This window comes from Pristiophorus japonicus, chromosome 17, assembly GCF_044704955.1.
Source record: "Pristiophorus japonicus isolate sPriJap1 chromosome 17, sPriJap1.hap1, whole genome shotgun sequence".
Classification (NCBI taxonomy): domain Eukaryota; kingdom Metazoa; phylum Chordata; class Chondrichthyes; family Pristiophoridae; genus Pristiophorus; species Pristiophorus japonicus.
Window position 1 is genome coordinate 62109353 of NC_091993.1, and position 20157 is coordinate 62129509.

General features: G+C 47.9%; 1 protein-coding gene across 3 annotated transcripts in view; it reads right to left on the reverse strand.

Moving 5' to 3' along the window:
• Window positions 1-5475: 5475 nt before the first annotated feature.
• dram2b (DNA-damage regulated autophagy modulator 2b) overlaps window positions 5476-20157 on the reverse strand; it is a 252349-nt gene continuing 237667 nt past the window's right edge. For all 3 annotated transcript variants that reach the window (XM_070858758.1, XM_070858757.1, XM_070858759.1), the window contains 4 exons: window positions 16890-17067; window positions 15690-15772; window positions 12379-12471; window positions 5476-8954 (listed from right to left, as the gene is read on the reverse strand). In XM_070858758.1, the coding sequence (XP_070714859.1) occupies window positions 8844-8954; window positions 12379-12471; window positions 15690-15772; window positions 16890-17067 (465 nt within the window). In that variant the 3' untranslated portion in view covers window positions 5476-8843. The remainder of the gene's footprint in view (window positions 8955-12378; window positions 12472-15689; window positions 15773-16889; window positions 17068-20157) is intronic.

Genomic DNA, 20157 nt, shown 5'->3' on the forward strand with positions numbered 1-20157 from the left:
TACTTATGTATTTATATAATTTGATTTGTAACAGTCATGAGTGAATATCAGCAGATGTGAGGTCTTTCACTTTTACCGGGAATGTTTTACTCAAAGCCTGCAGTCATGGTGTAGGTCTTTAGGTAAAGAAGGATAATTTTCATAACCAACAGATGTAATCATGATTATTATGTGTTGTATCAGTCTCTGTGACAGTACCTAGCAATGATATCACGCAATGATCTCATGCCATGTCGTCCTGTCACTTTTTACAGAAGAAGCTATCGACGCTGAGGCGAACGGGTGGGGGGGGGCCACCAGTCTCCAGCAACATCACTGAGATGGAGGAGCAAGTGCTCATGGGGAAACAGCCACGGACACATCTACAGACCCTGAAGTGATGCCACGTGAATAAAGCTTACACCATTGCTTAATGTAAAGTCAATAGATGCCACATCCACTCATATCCAAACAATCATATATGATAGATGATTTCTAAAATTGTCCGAGAAATAATGATGGCCTAATGAAAATCATTGGAATGCAGAATGTGTTTGATGGTCATGAAATGTGATGTCTGCGATGATTTTAAGAGCGGTGGTGCTTTTGTCATGCATATGCTGTGTGTCGCGCTGGACTCACCTTGTCACCTCCTTCTCCTTTAATAACCTCATTTGTGTTTTGCAGCTCAGCCAGCAGCGCGGCCCCAGGCAAGACCACAGAGGCCAGAAGGTGGGGGCTGGAGTCGGCGGACGATCCTACACCTGGTGCTGAGGAGCTCCGCTCTCGCCCGTCAATCCGCTGGGTCTGTTCTCTATGGATGAGAGCGTGGACTTCGAGGAACCTGCATTGCCACATTCCAGAAGCCATTCCACCCCAAGGCCATCTAGTGGTCCTCCGGTCATTCCCACCTCCACCCCAAGCACCTCGCCAAAGGGCACCCCATTTGTGCCCAGGACGGTGCCGACCCCACGGTCTCTTGGACATGGCAGGTCTGTTCCACAAGTGCCACATGACAGTGGAGAGATGGTACAGTTGTCCAGGAGGACTCATCGAAGCATTGGGGGGGCATATCCCAACAGCTGGCTACCATGACTGAGTACATTCCGCGGATGGCGGAGGCCCTGGATGCGATAGCCAGGAACACTGCTGGCACAAGCCTCCCAGTGGTCCCCGAGCACGGCACTCCACCCCTAGGTTCCGCACCACCACTGCAAATGACAGATGAGAGCAAGGACCAAGATCCTGCTTCTGCATCAGAGAACGTTGCCCCCTCGGCACCCCCCACTCCCGTACCTGTGCAACCACCGCATCTGCCTTCATCCCCCCCCCTCCCAATGAAGCACCGCCTGAGGAGCTCCTTGACCAGGTGCCGTGGAGCGAGGAGGGGAAGGGATAGAGGTGGGGAGAAGGAGGGGAGGGGGGAAGGAAAGTGAGGTGCATGTCCACAGGTGATGGCTGTGTTATATCTCCATCTGGGTGTATGCAATTTGTTGCAATGTATGGGGGCTGGGGACAACGCTCCTGCTTTGCCTTTGTATTCTGTGTTGCTGGACATGTTGAACATGTGATTGATGTCAATGGTGGAAAAGGTGGGATGTGGGTGAGGGTTGGGTGTTATTGACTGCGATACGTATGATTTCAGACCAATGCTGGTATAAAATTTTTGTTATTGAACATAACCTTGTTGCGCATTGTCTCAGATAGCTGGACCGTTACACACTGGTGATTCCTCAACATGAAAGGGTTAAATACAACTTAACATCAATCAACGTAAACTTTAACTGACACCAAGATGATGGGCACCATTGATGTCTGAGCTGCACACACACAGCAGTGTGTCAGCATTGTCACTCACATCAACGCTCTTTCAGGCAAATTGATGAGATATCAGCTCCTCACGTTAGAGTGGGATTTAAAAAATGGCAGCCACACCGCTGGCGTTCATTCAGAACAGTTCCACTTTTTGTGGGTGTTTTTTTGGGCGAGCAATATTGTGGGCGATATGTGTGCGAGGTGGTGAAAGTGACGGTGGGCGATCTCCTGGGTGTTAGTTACGTCAAATGTGCTCTTTACGACAAAAAAAAGTGAGCGGGCGGTATTATTGAATCTCAGCATTAATTCCATGCAGAAAGTAATGCTGGGTGATATTATGGGTGTTAATTTTGCCCATTCTGAGGATTCTGCCCCCCAAAAAAGTGGGCGGGCGGTAATATTTTTTCCCGGCGTTAAGCCCATGGGGAAAGTAACACTCGGCGATATGTTTCCTAAAAATGCCCGTCAGTTTCCAATTTGTGCCAAAATGGGCGATATATGGGCGTTATACGTAATTTCAGCGGTAAAGTGGGCGTTAAGCATGCAAAAAAAGTGGAGGTTCTAGCCCTATGTCCCCTAATTTTAGTTTTCCCTATGACTGGAAATATCCTCTCTGCATCCACCTTGTCGAGCCCCCTCATTATCTTATATGTTTCAATAAGATCACCTCTCATTCTTCTGAACTCCATGTGTATAGGCCCAAGCTACTCAACCTATCTTCATAAGTTAACCCCCTCATCTCCGGAATCAACCTTCTCTGAACAGCCTCCAATGCAAGTATATCCTTCCTTAAATACGGAGATCAAAACTGTACGCAATACTCCAGGTGTGGCCTTACCAATACCCTGTACAGTTGTAGCAGGACTTCTCTGCTTTTATACTCCATCCCCCTTGCAATAAAGGCTAACATTCCATTTGCCTTTCTGATTACTTGCTGTACCTGCATACTAACTTTTTGTGTGTCATGCACAAGAACCCCTAGGTTCCTCTGTACTGCATCACTTTGCAATTTTTCTCCATTTAAATTGTAATTTGCTTTTCTATTATTTTTGCCAAAGTGGATAACCTCACATTTCCCCTCATTATACTCCATCTGCCAAATTTTTGCCTACTCACTTAGCCTGTCTATATCCCTTTGCAGATATTTTGTATCCTCCTCACAATTTGCTTTCCCACCCATCTTTGTATCATCAGCAAACTTGGCTACATAATGACTTGGATGAAGGGACCAAGTGTAAATACAGATTGTAAATAGTTGAGGACCTAGCACCAACCCTTGCGCCACCCCACTAGTCACTGTTTGCCAACCGGAAAATGACCCATTTATCTCGACTCACTGTTTTCTGTTAGTTAGTCAATCCTCTATCCATGCTAATATATTACCCCCAACCCCGTGAACTTTTATCTTGTGCAGTAACCTTTTATGTGGCACCTTATCGAATGCCTTCTGGAAATCCAAATACACACCCACTGGTTCCCCCTTATCCACCTGGCTCGTTACAACCTCAAAGAACTCCAACAAATTTGTCAAGCATGATTTCCCTTTCATAAAACCATGCTGATTGAATCATGCTTTTCTAAATGTCCTGCTACTGCTTCCTTAATAATGGACTCCAGCATTTTCCCAACGACAGATGTTAGGCTAACTGGTCTATAGTTTCCTGCTTTCTGTCTGCCTTTTTTTTAATTGGGGTGTTACATTTGCGGTTTTCCAATCCACTGGGACCGCCCCAGAATCCAGGGAATTTTGGTGGTAGGAAAAATATTGGAATCCCTACTAATGGAGAAAATAGCAGAACATCTAGAAACCAGAAATATAATAATGAATAGTCAGCTTAACCAACTTCATTGAATGTTTTGAAGAGGTAATAGAGACAGCCTTCGATAAGGTGCCACATAATAGACCAATGAACAAGGTCAGAGCATGTGGAGTGTGAGGTCAAGTAGCAGCTGGTTGAAAGACAGAGTAAGGGAAGAGGGTAGATATTTAGAGTGGCCGAAGGTGGGAAGTGGGTCCACAGGGATCACTGTTACTCACAACTTATTTGCAAGGATGGTACCTGAAATGTGAGGGTATACATATCAGGAAAGGATGAACAGGCTGGGTCTCTTTTCTCTTGAAAATAGAAGGCTGAGGGAGTAACCTGATAGAGGTCTTTAAAATGATGAAAGTTTTGATAGAGTGGATACAGAGAGAATGTTTCCACTTGTGGGGAAGAGTATAACTACACAACTCAATACAAGATAGTCACCAAGAAATCCAATAGGGAAACTTCTTTACCCAGAGAGTGGTGAGAATGTGGAACTTATAAGAACATAAGAATTAGGAACAGGAGTAGGCCATCTAGACCCTCAAGCCTGCTCCGCCATTCAACAAGATCATGGCTGATCTGGCCGTGGACTCAGCTCCACTTACCTGCCCGCTCCCCATAACCCTTAATTCCCTTATTGGTTAAAAATCTATCTATCTATGATTTGAATACATTCAATGAGCTAGCCTCAACTGCTTTCTTGGGCAGAGAATTCCACAGATTCACAACCCTCTGGGAGAAGAAATTCCTTCTCAACTCGGTTTTAAATTGGCTCCCCCGTATTTTGAGGCTGTGCCCCCTAGTTCTAGTCTCCCCGACCAGTGGAAACAACTTCTCTGCCTCTATTTTGTCCATCCCTTTCATTATTTTAAATGTTTCTATAAGATCACCCCTCATCCTTCTGAACTCCAACGAGTAAAGACCCAGTCTACTCAATCTATCATCATAAGGTAACCCCCTCATCTCCAGAATCAGCCTAGTGAATCGTCTCTGCACCCCCTCCAAAGCTAGTATATCCTTCCTCAAGTAAGGTGACCAAAACTGCATGCAGTACTCCAGGTGCGGCCTCACCAATACCCTGTACAGTTGCAGCAGGACCTCCCTGCTTTTGTACTCCATCCCTCTCGCAATGAAGGCCAACATTCCATTCGCTTTCCTGAGTACTGCAGGGAGTGGTTGAAGCCAGTAGGAGCGATGCATTTAAGGGGAGGCTGGACAAGCATATTGGGGAGAAGGGAATCGAGGATTTTGCTGATTTAGATGATAAAGGATGGGAGGAGGCTCAAGTGGTGCTGGTTGGGCTGAATGTTGTTTCTGTGCCGTATATTCTATATTATTCTATGTAATCCCGTGACTGACTGAACCCCGAGATCGATCCCAATTACTGTCCCACTGGCTGAGATTGGCTAACTCGACACAGACCAGAAAGTAAACTTGTGATGTTCCCTTCCTAGTCTGCATCACCTGGCGGTCCCTTGGGGCATGATTCTGATTGAGATGGAGGAATCACTCCATCGCTGCAGGATATTCAACAGTGACTGTCTCTTCCCTGTGACGGGAGTGGGTGAACACTGGGTTTACTCATGGGTCAATGGCAGCTGCTGATCACATAACTTCAAAACTGCTTGAGTCCTCCTATCAACTTATAGCTTCATTCCAAGTGAATCCACATGAGAATTGGAGAGATTAGAATCTCATTCACCTGGCATAAACATTCACTCCCTCCCCCACCGGCGTGTCCTGTCTGGCATGTACCAGATGCACTGCAGCAACTTGCCAAGGCTTCTTCAGCAGCACCTGTAGTACCTCTACCACCTAGGACCGGAGCAGCAAACCACCTCCACGTTCCCTTCTGAGTCACACCATCCTGACTTGGAAATATATCGTCCGTTTCTTCATCGTCGCTAGGTCAAAATCCCGGAACTCCCTCCCGAATAGCACTGTGGGAGTACCTTCATCAGACGCATTGCTGCGGTTCAAGAAGAAAGCCCACATGCTGAGAATGAATGAAAAGTTGTTCCTGCTTCTTAGAGGCCATGATTAGGGACAGGCTGGACTCAGCTGGTTTCATGTAAAAATGGTTTATTTGTAAATTGAGGAATTCTCATTCTGTTAAATCAGCTCATCCTGGTTACACATCAGCCTGACGAAACAAAAAGCAGCTGGAGAGGTTGTCCGCCCTAGACTCAGTTCAGTGTCTGTCACATGTCACACAACGCCCAACTTCCTAGGCCCTGGAGTAATGCAACCCAATTCCTGAGCCTATAAAAATATATTTTCAAGTGAACCCCCATAAGTTAGCTGAGGCACTAGACAGTGTCAGCCTTGGCTCAGTGAGCAGCACTCTCACCTCTGAGTCAGAAGGTCGTGGATTCACATTCTACTCCAGACACTTGATCAAATAATCCAAGCTGGCACTCCCAGTGCAGTACTGAAGGAATGCTGCACTGACGGAGGTGCCATCTGCCTTCACAGGTGGACGTAAAAGATCCCACGGCACTATTTGAGGAAGAGAGTGAAATTGTCCCTGGGGTCTGGGCCAACATTCAGATTATCTGGTCATTAAAACATTGCTGCTTGTGGGAGCTCGCTCTGCACAAATTGGTGGACATGTTTCCTACATTAGAACAGTGGTTACACTTCAAGGCTATGAAGCGTTTTGTGTTGGCCTGCACTGGGGGATGGTGTTCTAGAAATACAAACCCTTCCTTCTAGCCATGAAACTGTTTAAACACCAATCAGAGCCAGGATCGGAGAGCTCTCCCTCTTAGCCCACAGGGAACACTGCTGTAATCACACAAGTGCAGAGTGATTTAAAGGTATTTCCTGTGATTTACAATTACCTGCAGTATTTCAGCAGTGGGAGCTGATAGCTTCTCCCTCTGTTCTCAGATTCCGGTTTGACATTTACTGTTTAACATTAACTGTTTCATTACTTTTGCTGCACACAGTGAGCAACAAATGCTTCAAAACAACATACCATTTGGTCCATCAAATCTACTCCTCCCACAACCCATGGACACTCTCCCCTATCATGGACTCTATCCACCCATTTAGTGTGAGTGTGAGAGTGAGTGTGAGAGAGCTTGAGAGAGGGCGAGAGAGAGCGCGAGAAAGGGCGAGTGCGAGAGTGATTGAGAGAGGTTGCAGTTCCTGTTGACAGTGAATGTAAGATTAAGGTGAGATGCAGGGTCTAGGCCTATGTATGTCGAACAGTTCTCTAATGCAGCCAGCATTATCTAGCCTGGTGTCTATGCTGTATGGGGCAGGCAGCTCGGTATGCAGCACGTTCTCTGACACACAGGCAGCTCACGGTTTGTGCATTTTCAACATTGGCTATTTCCCAACAAAAGCAAGTTTTCCAGTAACAGCCCATCAATCTTGTGTCAGCTAGAACCCTCTGCTCAGGTTCCAGCCAACACCTAACATAGCAGCGGCGACAGCTTGATGCAGTATAGGGATCAGGCAGAGTGTGCAGTTTGCTTCCAATGTTTACCCCCTAACCCCTGGCCATATCACTGACTGAGTCCTGTACGCATGTCGCAGTGTCTGATGCGCTCCCCCACATCCCACTCTCCAAAGCTTTGTTGTCAGTAGTGAAAGGGCCGTTTGCAGACAGAGACCTTCAACCTGTTCCTCATCTTGTTCTGTTTTGACCCTTTGCAACTACAGCCACGATTTTAACCCCCTTGTGCCCCACGCACCCTATTCTCGCTGGTGTAGTGTGTTTGCTTCATGGGTTCTTTGTCTACGAATTCATAGCAAAACATTGCTATTAAGAACTGGTTGAATTAGTCACAAAGGTTTAACAATCACACTACACGCAGTTCATCCACCAGGCTCATAACCACCTGCCTCATAGTGGATCCCCCGAACCCAACTGGCTGGGGTTTTATTGAGTCTTGTAAACATCACATGACTGGCTAAGCCACTCCCAACTCAACAACTCTACCAACCTGTGAGTATACAGCTGGCCTTACACAAACACAAGTTAGATACAGATAAAGCTCCCTCTACACTGTCCCATCAAACACTCCCAGGGCAAGTACAGCATGGGGTTAGATACAGATAAAACTCCCTCTACACTGTCCCATCAAACACTCCCAGGGCAGGTACAGCACGGGGTTAGATACAGAGTAAAGCTCTCTCTACGCTGTCGCATCAAACACTCCCAGGGCAGGTACAGCATGGGGTTAGATATAGAGTAAAGCTCCTGCTATACAACCCATATATGTACTCAACCCCTTACCTCAGGACCATTGTCCCACAATAGTCACCCATATGCCCTGTCCTAGTGCGACAAACAATTTTGCGACAAGTGAGAAGCATTCTGTGCTGTGGTTCCTTGGGTTGAGCCTGAGGCCTACCTCATTTTATAGAGTCAGCAGGAGAGAAGAATTCCATCCCAAGTTGGATTTGATCCCAAGTCCCAGGGGTCCCCCTCTCACGTGGAAAATTAATTTGTAATGCATGATGGCAATAATTAAACTCGGACTATTAGAATATCGGGCTGACGGTATCCATCCTGGATTCACACACTGAAGTTTGGGATTGTGTTTCCATGGTAACGGGCCAGGCCTGTGCTACTGGTGTGAGTGTGAGGAGGCCACAGTCGGATCTGTGTGGATATATTCTGTTGCTCCTTCATCCTGCCAACCCACAGGCAACCGTCACACACTCAGAGCCAGACGTCAGGGTACGGAAGCTGAAGAGTGTCCCCATTGCAGCCCTATCGCCAGGCAATCAGGCAGATTCTCTCTGCAGGTCCCCCCCGAGAGTCTCTCTCTTTGTGGAATTACTGACCCATGTCCCCTTAAACCCTACAATTGTTTTGTGTGGTCTTTTGCTCTTGATCTTTTAATTCTGCCAATCAGGGTTGGTGAGGTCACTGTGTCTGGCCCAACAGTAGTCTCCTCTGCTGCAAAGAATCATGGGCTGCGGCCTAGTCACTGCAGGTGGTAAAGGATCCTCCAAGGACTGTGTTAGAATCATCAGCAGTCTAATACTTATTACATTTAGTTCATAATTAAACTGTAAACTGTCTCATTAATATTCCTTAAGATTAGAAGGATCCATTCAGAGATTAAGTCCACTTGTGACATTAAAATGGGTTAAAAAAGTGTTTTTAAAACAGCCCGGCGGTTGAGAAGCAGGGGCTGGGCACTTTGGGTTGATTTGGAGGAAAGCTGGTGTCTCGGAGAGGGGCAGGCATTGTGTCCACAGGTCGCAGGTCACAGGTCACAGGGTCCCCGCCAGGAGCGGGCTGTGCTCTCCATTGTGCGTGTGCCCCTGGAGTTTGTCGTACAGTGTTTCGGCGAGCAATTCCACCTCCGCGTGCAGGGTTACCTTCTGTTCGAAGCCAGAGAGAGACAGAGGATTAGAACATAAGAAATAGGAACAGGAGTAGGCCACTTGACCCCTCGAACCAGCTCCGCCATTCAATAAGATCATGGCTGATCCGATCTTGTCCTCAGTTCCACTTCCCTGCCCGCTCCCCATAACCCTTGATTCCCTTATCCTTCAAAAATCTGTCTATCTCCGCCTTAAATATATTCAATGACCCAGCCTCATCCCTAGAGGGCGTATCCATGGCAACACGTGGCAGAAATCCAATCATGCAGTCAGAATGTTTATTTTTTAACCCATTACCATCGTTGTCTAATGTTAGCCCTTTTTTCAGCCTTGAGCTTGCTACTGGACTGACGCTATAGGAAGGTTTGGATGAGACATTAAACCAAGGTCCTGTCTCCCCTCTCAGGTGGGTGTTAAAGGTTCCACACCACCAGTTCAAGAGGAACGTTCTCCTCGGTGTCCTGGCCAATATTTATACCTCAACCAACATCACTAAAAAAAAATCAGATTAATGGGCCATTAATAGAGTAAAATCAGAATCTCACAGCACAGGAGGCGGCCATTGGGCCCATTGTGCCTGTGCCAGCTCTGTGAAAGAGCTTCCCAATTAGTCCCACTCCCCCGCTCTTTCCCCGTAGCCCTGCATACGTTTCCCCTTGAAGTATTTATCCAGTTCACCTTTTGAAGGTTATTAATGAATCTGCTTCCACCACCCTTTCAGGCAGTGCCTTCCAGATCACAACCGGCTCAAAAACATTCTCCTTATCTCCCCTCTGATTCGTTTGCCAATTATCGTCAATCTGAGTCCCTCTGGTTACCGACCCCCTCTTGCCACTGGAAACTGTTTCTCCTGATTTACTCTGTCAACATTCCTCTCACTGTAGGTTGTGGGATGTTACTGACACAGCCACTCATGCCAGTGATTGCCTTTCAACAAGGAACTTGCAATCAGTACACATAACTGTAAAGGAAAGAAAGACATGCATTGGTATAGCGTCTTTCACAGCCTCATGACGTCCCAAAGCACTTTACAGCCAATGAGGTGTAGGCACTGTCGTATTGTAGGAAACGCGGCAGCCAATTTGCATGCAGCAAGCTCCCACACACAGCAATGAGGTGAATGACCTGATAATCTGTTTTAAGAACATAAGAATTAGGAACGGGAGTAGGCCATTCGGCCCCTCGAGCCTGCTCCGTCATTCAATGAGATCATGACTGATCTTATACCTGAACTCCACTTTCCCACCTGTCCCCATATCCCTTGATTCCCTTAATATCCCAAAATCTAGCGATCTGTGGCTTGAATATACTCAACGACTGAGCCTCCACAGCCCTCTGGAGTAGAGAATTCCAAAGATTCACCCCCTCCGAGTGAAGAAGTTTCTCCTTATCTCAGTCCTAAATGGCCAACCCCTTATTCTGAGACTGACCCCTGGTTCTAGACTCCCCAGCCCGGGGGAAACATCCTCCCTGCATCTACCCTGTCAAGCCCTGTAAGAATGTTGTATGTTTCAATGAGATCACCTCTCATTCTTCTAAACTCTAGAGAATATCGGCCTAGTCTGCTCAATCTCTCCTCATTGGACAATCTTCCCATCCCAGGAATCAGTCTGGTGAGCCTTCAGGTATTGGTTGAGGGCTAAATATTGGCCAGGACACCAGGGATAACGCCCCTGCTGTTCTTTGGAAAAATGCCATTCGATCTTTTACATCCACCTGAGAGGGCAGGTTTAACGTCTCATCCGAAAGACGGCACCTCCGACAGTGCAGCACTCGCTCAGCACTGCACTGGGAGTTTTGACCTGGATTATTGGTTCAAGTCTCTGGAATGGGACTTGAACCCACAACCTACAGACTGAGAGGCGAGAGTGCTCCCCACTGAGTATTAGTGAAAGGGAGTCAGGAAGTCCATGAAATGTGGAGCAAGGTCAGTTGGGGTGTGGTTGGACTGTGTCTAGCCAACATGATCCTGGCCCGAGTCATCACAGGTCCCTTTGCCCTGTTTATGTGGCCACTCTCAAGCACAGCCTGGGGCTGTGTTCACAGCTATTTATTTGCTGGTGAACTAGTCTCAGGCCAGATCGACTCAGACTCTCTGTGAGGACCGACTGCTGGTGACCAGATTCACACGGCACAGCCCAACCTGCATCCATGTGATTACTGACACAACACCAGAGCCATCCACCCCTTAAAGATGCAGGACACGACCCAACTGTCACACTCGCAGCCCAACTTCATTGTAACATTAATGGGAGGGATTGGGCAAGGTTAACTGGGTCTCCATTTTAAAGTACTACCTTCTGTCCTTAAAATTATATAACAATTTGCATTTATATAGCGCCTTTAACGTAGTAAAATATCATAAGGTGCTTCACAGGAATGTTATCAGACAAAATGTGACAGCGAGCTAAAGAATGAGATATTAGGACAGATGACCAAAAACTTGGTCAAAGAGATCAGGAGGATCTTAAAGGAGGAGGGAGAGGTAGAGAGACAGAGAGGTTTAGGGAGGGAACTCCAGAACTTAGGGCCTAGGCACGGCCGCCAATGATTGGACGAAGGAAGTGGGGGATGTACAAGAGGTCAGAGTTGGAGGAACGCAGAGGTCTCCGAGGGTTGTAGGGGCTGGAGGAGGTTAGAGAGAACTCAGAGGGGTGTAGGGCTGAAGGAGGTTACAGAGATAGGGAGGAGTGAGGCTATGGAGGGATTTGAACATGAGAATTTATAATTAAATAGCAAAACTTATGGCAATTTGGGAAGCAGAGGGGTAGAATTGATTGGACCACAGGAGTTCTGCACAATACAGGTTGAGGAGCTGGGAGATGGCAAATTGAGGCACTACAGCACTGCCACTGGCAGAAGGGTGCAATTACAGTGTGACAAGATTACATAGGGTGTCCCCAGTACAAATGTGGACATTGGACTTTATAATGGGAAAAGGTTGGCACAAGAATTGTCACAACAGGTTTTGCAGACAGTCATAAGATTTTTAACATAGTTTCCAAAAATATATAGGCCGAGAGAGGCTCTGTGGAACATCCAGTGGGAACGTGCTGTAATATTGGAAAGAACAAATGAAATTCCAAGTCAGAATGTGGAATACCAAAGAGCTATAATAACAATATGCCGGCTAAGACCTCGGGCCTTCCGGAGGATTGTTCATAGGCTGTGCCAGGCCAAAGTGATCCCAGCCCAGCTCAGCCCAGACCTTTCCCACCGTTCCTGTGAACACTCCCAGCTACAGTCTGCTGCTGTTCTGACACACAAACCTCTTCCTCACTTGTGTGGAGACCATAAAAGTAGAGTTAGTGGCCATATTGATGAGACCGTCAAAAACCCACCGGGGTTTCAGGGCACAAGTTCGGTTGAGCTTTGCCTATGTACATCATCACCAATTTAACCCACACTCGGCGAGACTCACCTGAAAATCTCGGATGTAAGTCAGGAAGAAACTGAGAAAGGAGAAGGCGAGGGACCATTCAGACGCCGTACTGACCATGTGCAGCGTGTAACCCTGCCAAAAACAGGAGGCCAACAATTAGCATCAATACATCTAACCCCGGAATCCATCGTCTCAGTCCAGACTCGCGGTCCACGGCATTAAATCCACACCAGCCAACACAGTCTAGGTACGTGAATTGTTCTCGGCAACACATCAAGAATCGCTAGTCACATTCACAGTGGGAACAATGGCGTCACATTCGATGTACGGGCAAACACGCAGGATAGGTAGGAAAAAACCAGCAGGTCCATCAAACCTGCCTATGCTCAAGATATTTGGAGCATCGTGACCAGATGCATTCTGAATGGGCCTCCTCCTGTTCCTATGTAACAGGCTCGAGGGGCTGAATGGCCTCCTCCTGTTCCTATGTAACAGGCTCGAGGGGCTGAATGGCCTCCTCCTGTTCCTATGTAACAGGCTCGAGGGGTTGAATGGCCTCCTCCTGTTACTGTGTAATAGGCTCGAGGAGCTGAATGGCCTCCTCCTGTTCCTATGTAACAGGCTCGAGGAGCTGAATGGCCTCCTCCTGTTCCTATGTAACAGGCTCGAGGGGCTGAATGGCCTCCTCCTGTTACTGTGTAATAGGCTCGAGGAGCTGAATGGCCTCCTCCTGTTCCTATGTAACAGGCTCAAGGGGCTGAATGGCCTCCTCCTGTTCCTATGCAACGGGCTCAAGGGGCTGAATGGCCTCCTCCTGCTCCTATGTAACAGGCTCAAGGGGCTGAATGGCCGTCTCCTGTTCCTATGTAACAGGCTCGAGGGGCTGAATGGCCTATTTCCCAGGCTGTGTTCCTGGTCTCCCGGGCCCTGCTCCTTGCTTCCTGGACTCTGTTCCTAGTTCTCGAGTTCCGTTCCTGGTTTTCCATGCTCTGTTCCTGATTACTCTTTATCTCCATACCTTTTGCACCTCCGTCCTCTCTCCCCTGATGCTGATAACTGTTAGGGAATGTTACGAGGCCACACCCCTTTTGGCCCCTGGCATCACACAGCACTTACTCTGAAATCCCCCATGATACCCGACATGGGCTCCTGTGTGTGAGGGGAGGGGATGCCCCGTGCAGCCGTGCTAATCCATTACATTTACCCTATTCTGGGGTACAATCCAGGGGCAGCCAGCTACTCACATTTGAATCATTAGAGTGAGCTTTGGCAGGATATTGAACCATGGGAGCCATCACAGGTAGTCAATGTCTGTCCTCACCTGGTGTGGGAGCAGGACAAGAGCTGTACGTCACTCTCAGATAATGTGGAACATTGGGTGGGAGTCAAATGATCTGTCCTTCAAAACTCATCACTTTTTCTACACCTGGACACCCAAACCTGGAGCTGGGTTTGAGGCTGTGGATTGAACAGTAAGCGGCTGTAAAGACTGCCCTGTATTTCTTCGAGCTGCTCTCTTTCGGACGGTAAACAAGGCTGTGGCCAGCAAGGTCCCCATGATCAGCCGTGAGTCCGATACATGGTTTGAGTCTCAGGAGATTGAGAATGACCATCAGCAGCGAAGGGAAGGGTTGGACAGGGACAGGCTGAGCAGGCCACTGGTGGGCAGGACAGATTTGCTTTTACACAGCACTTTTCATGGGCTCAGGACATCGCAAAGCATTTCACAGCCAATTAAGCTCTTCTGAAATGTAGTCACTGCTGTAATGAAGGAAATGCGGCAACCAATTTACACACAACAAGCTCCCACAAACAGCAGCGAGAAACGACCAGATAATCTGTTTTGTTATGTTGATTGAGGGATAAATATTGGCCCAGGACATCGGGGATAACTCCCCTGCTCTTCTTTGAAATAGTGCCATGGGATCTTTTACGTTCACCTGAGAGGGCAGACGGGGCCTTGGTTTAACGTCTCATCTGAAAGACAGCACCTCCGACAGTGCGGTGCTCCCTCAGCACTGTACTGGAGTGTCAGCCTAGAGTGGGACTTGAACCCACAACCTTCTGACTCCGAGACGAGAGTGCTGCCCACTGAGAGGATTCATCTGTTCTCGAGGGCTACCCACAGAAAGAGGACCACAGGACAATACATAACGTCCAACGTTTAGTAAAAAAACAAAGTAACCAATTATCATTTACACTTTTTGATAAATTGTCCTGCCCAAAGTGATGGATCCCAACTCTAAGACTGGAACATTCTGATATTAGCACTTAACACTGGCATTAAGCACTCCCAGGTTAGGTATAGGCGATAGTTGAAGTATAAAGCATCACTTTATTCTGCTCCAACGACGTCAGATAGCAGCCCTCCTGAACCTGTGCCGATTTCCCTCTCTAACACATGGCTCCTCCTGGCAATTTAGTACCAACCTATGAAAATCAGGGTAGATTTGTGCCTGAAACCAGCATCCATGTTTAACTGGATTGATGGATTTTTCTCAGGGTCTGACAGTCACACAAACCCATCTGGTAAGCTTAAGAATCTCTGAAGCAAACTACTGAGAAGCCCAGGAGAGAAGGGTTTCCACCTGCCTGATACACCCTACTAACCGCAGCCCAAGAGTTCAGTGCAAGTTAGTATAGGATCGTAGCAGCGATTTGAGGGGAGGTGTTTCCACAGATGACCCTGGATCACAATGTTTAACAATGTCAGCCGTGGCTCAGTGGGCAGCACTCTAGCCTCTGAGTCAGAAGGTTGTGGGTTCAAGTCCCACTCCAGGGACTTGAGCGCATAAATCTAGACTGACACTCCCAGTGCAGTGCTGAGGGAGCGCCGCACTGTCGGAGGTACCGTCTAAACCGAGGCCCCGTCTGCTCTCTAAAGTGGATGTAAAAGATCCCACGGCACTATTTCGAAGAAAATCAGGGGAGTTCTGCCTGGTGCCCTGGCCAATATTTATCTCTCTGTCAACATAACAAAAAAAACAGATTATCTGGTCATTATCACGTTGCTGTTTGTGGGAGCTTGCTTGTGCGCAAATTGGCTGCCGTGTTTCCTACATTGCAACAGTGACTACACTCCAAAAGTACTTGATTGGCTGTAAAGCATTTTGAGACATCCGGTGGTTGTGAAAGGCGCTATATAAATGCAAGTCTTTCTTTTCCCACAGCCACCCGTGAAATGGGGATTTTTATTTCCTTCCCCCCTCGGCACTGAAGAATTTGTGGTGCCCATGGAAATAGGTCTCAGCAGGGGAGGGGTGGGATTAATGATTCCAAGTGTGTAACTTTTACATGTGTGACACAGGCAGTGTAGGATGGAAGCTGGGCGGATTGAGTCAATCGCTTACCTTGTCTGTAGGTTTCCAGTGCAGCTTCATTGCCATCTCAATGGTTGGGATCGAGGTGTAGAGTGTCACAGAGGAGATAAACACTGGACAGGAGGGAGTCAAGGAAATGATGTGCAGCAAAGCAGAGATGTTATACACCTTAAACCGGCACTGGCTAACGGCACTCAGCTACGGTGAACGACCACATTTTAATGGCATTAGACACTCCGCGGATGAGTGGAGAACCCGACTGGATTATAAGAACATCGGAAATTTGGCCCCTCGAACCTGCTCCGTCATTCAATAAGATCATGGCTGATCTGATCCTGGCCCCAACTCCACTTCCCCGCCCGCTCCCCATTGAGTTGTGTCCAATTGGGGCGACTCTCTAAAATATTGATCAGCAGAGTTTTCTGGGTAGATGTCATTTGGAGAGAGCGAGGAGAGGAGAGAGAGAGAGATAGAGCCAAGAGAGAGAAATACAGAGCTAAACAGAGACAGGGCGGGAGAGCGGAATAGAGAGCGAGTGAGTACACAGACAGGGAGAGAGATAGGGTGAATTCCATGTCTCAAGCCTGCATTTAGGAATCAACCTGTTCGCTTGTCTCACTTCATGTAGAGAGTGAGGATATAACAAAGTGAGTAAAAGTTGTAATATGAAGCTTATTATCGGATCAGGGTTTCACTATACCGAGAATGTCCAATTTCAGCTTATTTCAAATATCCCTAATTTCCTGATTGTCCATTTCCCTGCTGATGGAGTGCTGCAGAATTTAACAGCCATGATGTTAATGGGAGTATGTGTGCATTCTCAGGACCCTAGCACACGCCAAGCATTGGTACATCCAATGAACAGATTCTACACTCAATGAAAGGGACTGGAAGAGTTGGTCCCCAGGTACAATCTCCCCCAATCAGACACTCCGACAGTCCCCAGGTACAATCTCCCCCAATCAGACACTCCGACCGTCCCCGGGTACAATTTCCCCCAATCAGACACTCCGACAGTCCCCGGGTACAATCTCCCCTAATTTGACACTCTTCCTGACCCTGGGGGAATCTCTCCTGAAGGGACATTCCTGTTGTTCCTGGAAGAGTCTATCCTGATGGGACACACCTGTTGTTCCTGGGGGAGCCTCTCCTGATTGGACACTCCTGTTGTTCCCAGGGAGTCTATCCCAATGGGACAGTCCAACACATTGATATGGTGGTGAAGGATACTGCTGACGATGCTGCCTGCACACCATATTAAGAGAACGCAGCGGATCCAGAAGATTCCTATTCCGTGGATGTGTGGCTGCATCTTGTACGATAAAATGGTATGGACCAGGAGGTAGATGATTCCCATGCCGAAGGTCAGCACAGCACCAATGACGTGGACTTGAATTAACGTGGTTTTCTAAGGGGAAAAAACAGAATAACAAAATGACAAAGTGAGACTTAGGGCCTGACACATGCCTTATGTCGCAGAATAAACACATTCAAACTACAATAGTCTCACACACAATCGCTGGGCTGTGCAATGGATTCATCTATTTAACGTTCTGCTGTTTCAGAGTTCTCAGAAACTGTGGTTCTGCTCACCATGCGCTTGATGTGATACGGCATGGTGGGACTGACTGAAACATGTGACCGCTTTACTGACTGAACCATGTGACCCCTCTTATGTTTAGAATAACTCCACAAGACGGAGTACTGTGAGCTTAAACTGATGTGACCTTGGTCTCTTTAATTAAACTCCAGAGTGCCAAAGCAGCATGGCAGACAACATTTTATACTCGCTTGCATGAGGTGTGCAGGTGACCCTTGAGCCTCCAACAGGTGCACCTTCTGGTGGCAAGTCTTAAACAGTTATAATGTTTACATACATAACATCACCCCTCCACCCCCCCACAAGTTATTTACAAGTTGAGGCGGTCCGGGGCCCTTCGCTCCCAGGTTGAACGCCCGAGTTCGAACCCTGGCATGTCGGGCCATTGCTGCACTACGGCACGGCTGGTCTGACCAGACTGTTGGGCATAGTGGGTTCATCCTCTTGATTGACAGCGAGGCCGATTGCTGGTTGGGTGTGTGTTGGTGGATCGATGATGGTGATGCCCTCTTCAAGTTGTTCCTGGTTGTCAGTGAATCGCAGTTTGGTCTGATCCAAATGCTTTCTGCACGTTTGTCCATTACATAGTTTGACAATAAACACTCTATTCCCCTCCTTGGCCAAGACAGTGCCAGCAACCCATTTGGGACCATGACCGTAATTAAGGACAAACACAGGGTTGCATACATCAATGTCACGCGATACAGCCACGCAATCGTGGTACATGTTTTGCCGGTGACGCCGGGTTTCCACATGATCATTAAGATCTGGTGGACTAAAGAGAGCCTGATTTTGAGTGCTCTCTTCATTAACAATTCCGCTGGGGGAACCCCGGTAAGCGAGTGGGTCGCGTCCGGTAGCTGAGCAGAACCCAAGATAAACGGGTTTGCAGGGAGCCACCCGTCACGCTTTTCAAGCTCTGCTTGATAATTTGGCCTGCCCATTCCGCTTGACCGCTAGATGCGGGCTTAAATGGGACAGACCTGACATGATTAATGGCATTGCGGGTCATAAACTCGTTGAATTCCAAGCTGGTGAAACACGGTCCATTATCACTGACAAGGACGTCGGGCAAGCCATGGGTGGCGAACATAGCCCGGAGGCTTTCAATAGTGGCAATGGACATGCAGGATGACATCATTAGACATTCAATCCATTTAGAGTAAGTGTCCACTACTACTAAGAACATCTTTCGTAGAAGGAGGCCAGCGAAATCTATGTGGATCCTGGACCACGGTTTGGAGGGCCATGACCACAGACTCAGTGGGGCCTCCCTTGGTGCATTGCTCAACTGTGAGCAAGTGTTACATTGGTGTATGCATGACTCCAAATCCAAGTCAATGCCGGGCCACCAAACGTGTGACCTGACGATAGCCTTCATCATGACTATGCCTGGGTGGGTACTGTGTAGGTTGCGTATAAACGTTTTCCTGCTTTTTTTTGGCAAAACCACAGGATTACCCCAAAAGTGACAATCCGACTGGATGGACATTTCATCTTTACGTCGGTGAAACAGCTTAATTTCATCTTGCATTTCCCCAGGAACGGCCGACCAACTCCCATTGAGGACACAACTTTTTACAAGTGATAGCACAGGGTCCTGGCTGGTCCAGGTCCTGATCTGGCGAGCCGTGACGGGTGATCCCTCGCTCTCAAAAACATCCATGACCAGAAGCAATGCTGAGGGTTGCGCCATTTCCACCTCGGTGGTGGGCAATGGTAGCCGACTGAGGGCATCAGCACAGTTCTCCGTGCCTGGTCTGTGGCGGATAACAGAGTCATAAGCGGACAATGTTAGATGCGGGACGAAGCATTGGTGTTTATACCTTTGCTTTCTGAAAACAGTAAAATGAGCGGTTGGTGGTCGGTTTCAAGCTCGAACCAAATAGGTATTGGTGCATTTTCTTAACTCCGTATATGCATGCTAATGCCTCTTTCTCGACCATACTGTAGGCTCTTTCAGCCTTAAACAGATTTCTAGACGCATATGCAACTGGTTGCAGTTTTCCCAACCCATTGGTTTGCTGTAATACACACCCGACCCTGTACGAAGATGCATCACAAGCTAGCACAAAGCAGGTTTCTGGCCTCCTCAGAGGCTGTCTCTTGAGATTTACCCCAAACCCAGTCATCACCCTTACGTAGCAACATGTGCAATGGTTCCAGCAAAGTGCTCAACCCGGGTAGAAAGTTCCCAAAAAGTTGAGTCATCCCAGGAACGAATGCAGCTCCGTCACATTCTGTGGTCTGAGTGCGTTCTTGATGGCCTCCGTCTTAGAGTCCGCGGGTCTGATGCCGTCCTACGCAATCTTTCTCCCCAAAAATTCGACCTCTGGTGCCAGGAAAACATACTTGGAGCATTTCAGCCTGAGTCCCACTCTGTCTAGTCGACTTAGAACCTCTTCCAGGTTGTGCAGGTGTTCGATGGTGTCACGACCGCTGATCAGGATGCCGTCTCAAAACACAATGGTACGCGGAACCGATTTCAGCAGACTTTCCATGTTCCTCTGGAAAATGGCAGCAGCCGAGCGAATCTCAAAAGGGCACCTGTGGTATATAAACAGTTCTTTGTGCGTGTTGATACACGTCAATCTTTTCGAAGATTCAGCCAGCTCCTGTGTCATGTAAGTGGAGGTTAGATCCAATTTGGTGAACGACTTTCCCCCCCCCACTAACATTGCGAACAGGTCATCCGCCTTGGGTAGTGGATACTGGTCTTGTAATGAGACTCGGTTGATCGTTACCTTGTAGTCTCCGCAGATTCTGACTATGCCATCGCTTTTCAACACCGGGACAATTGGGCTGGCCCACTCGTTGAACTCAACTGGCGATATGATTCCCTCTCATTGAAGTCTGTCCAGTTCGATCTCAACTTTCTCCCTCATCATATATGGAACC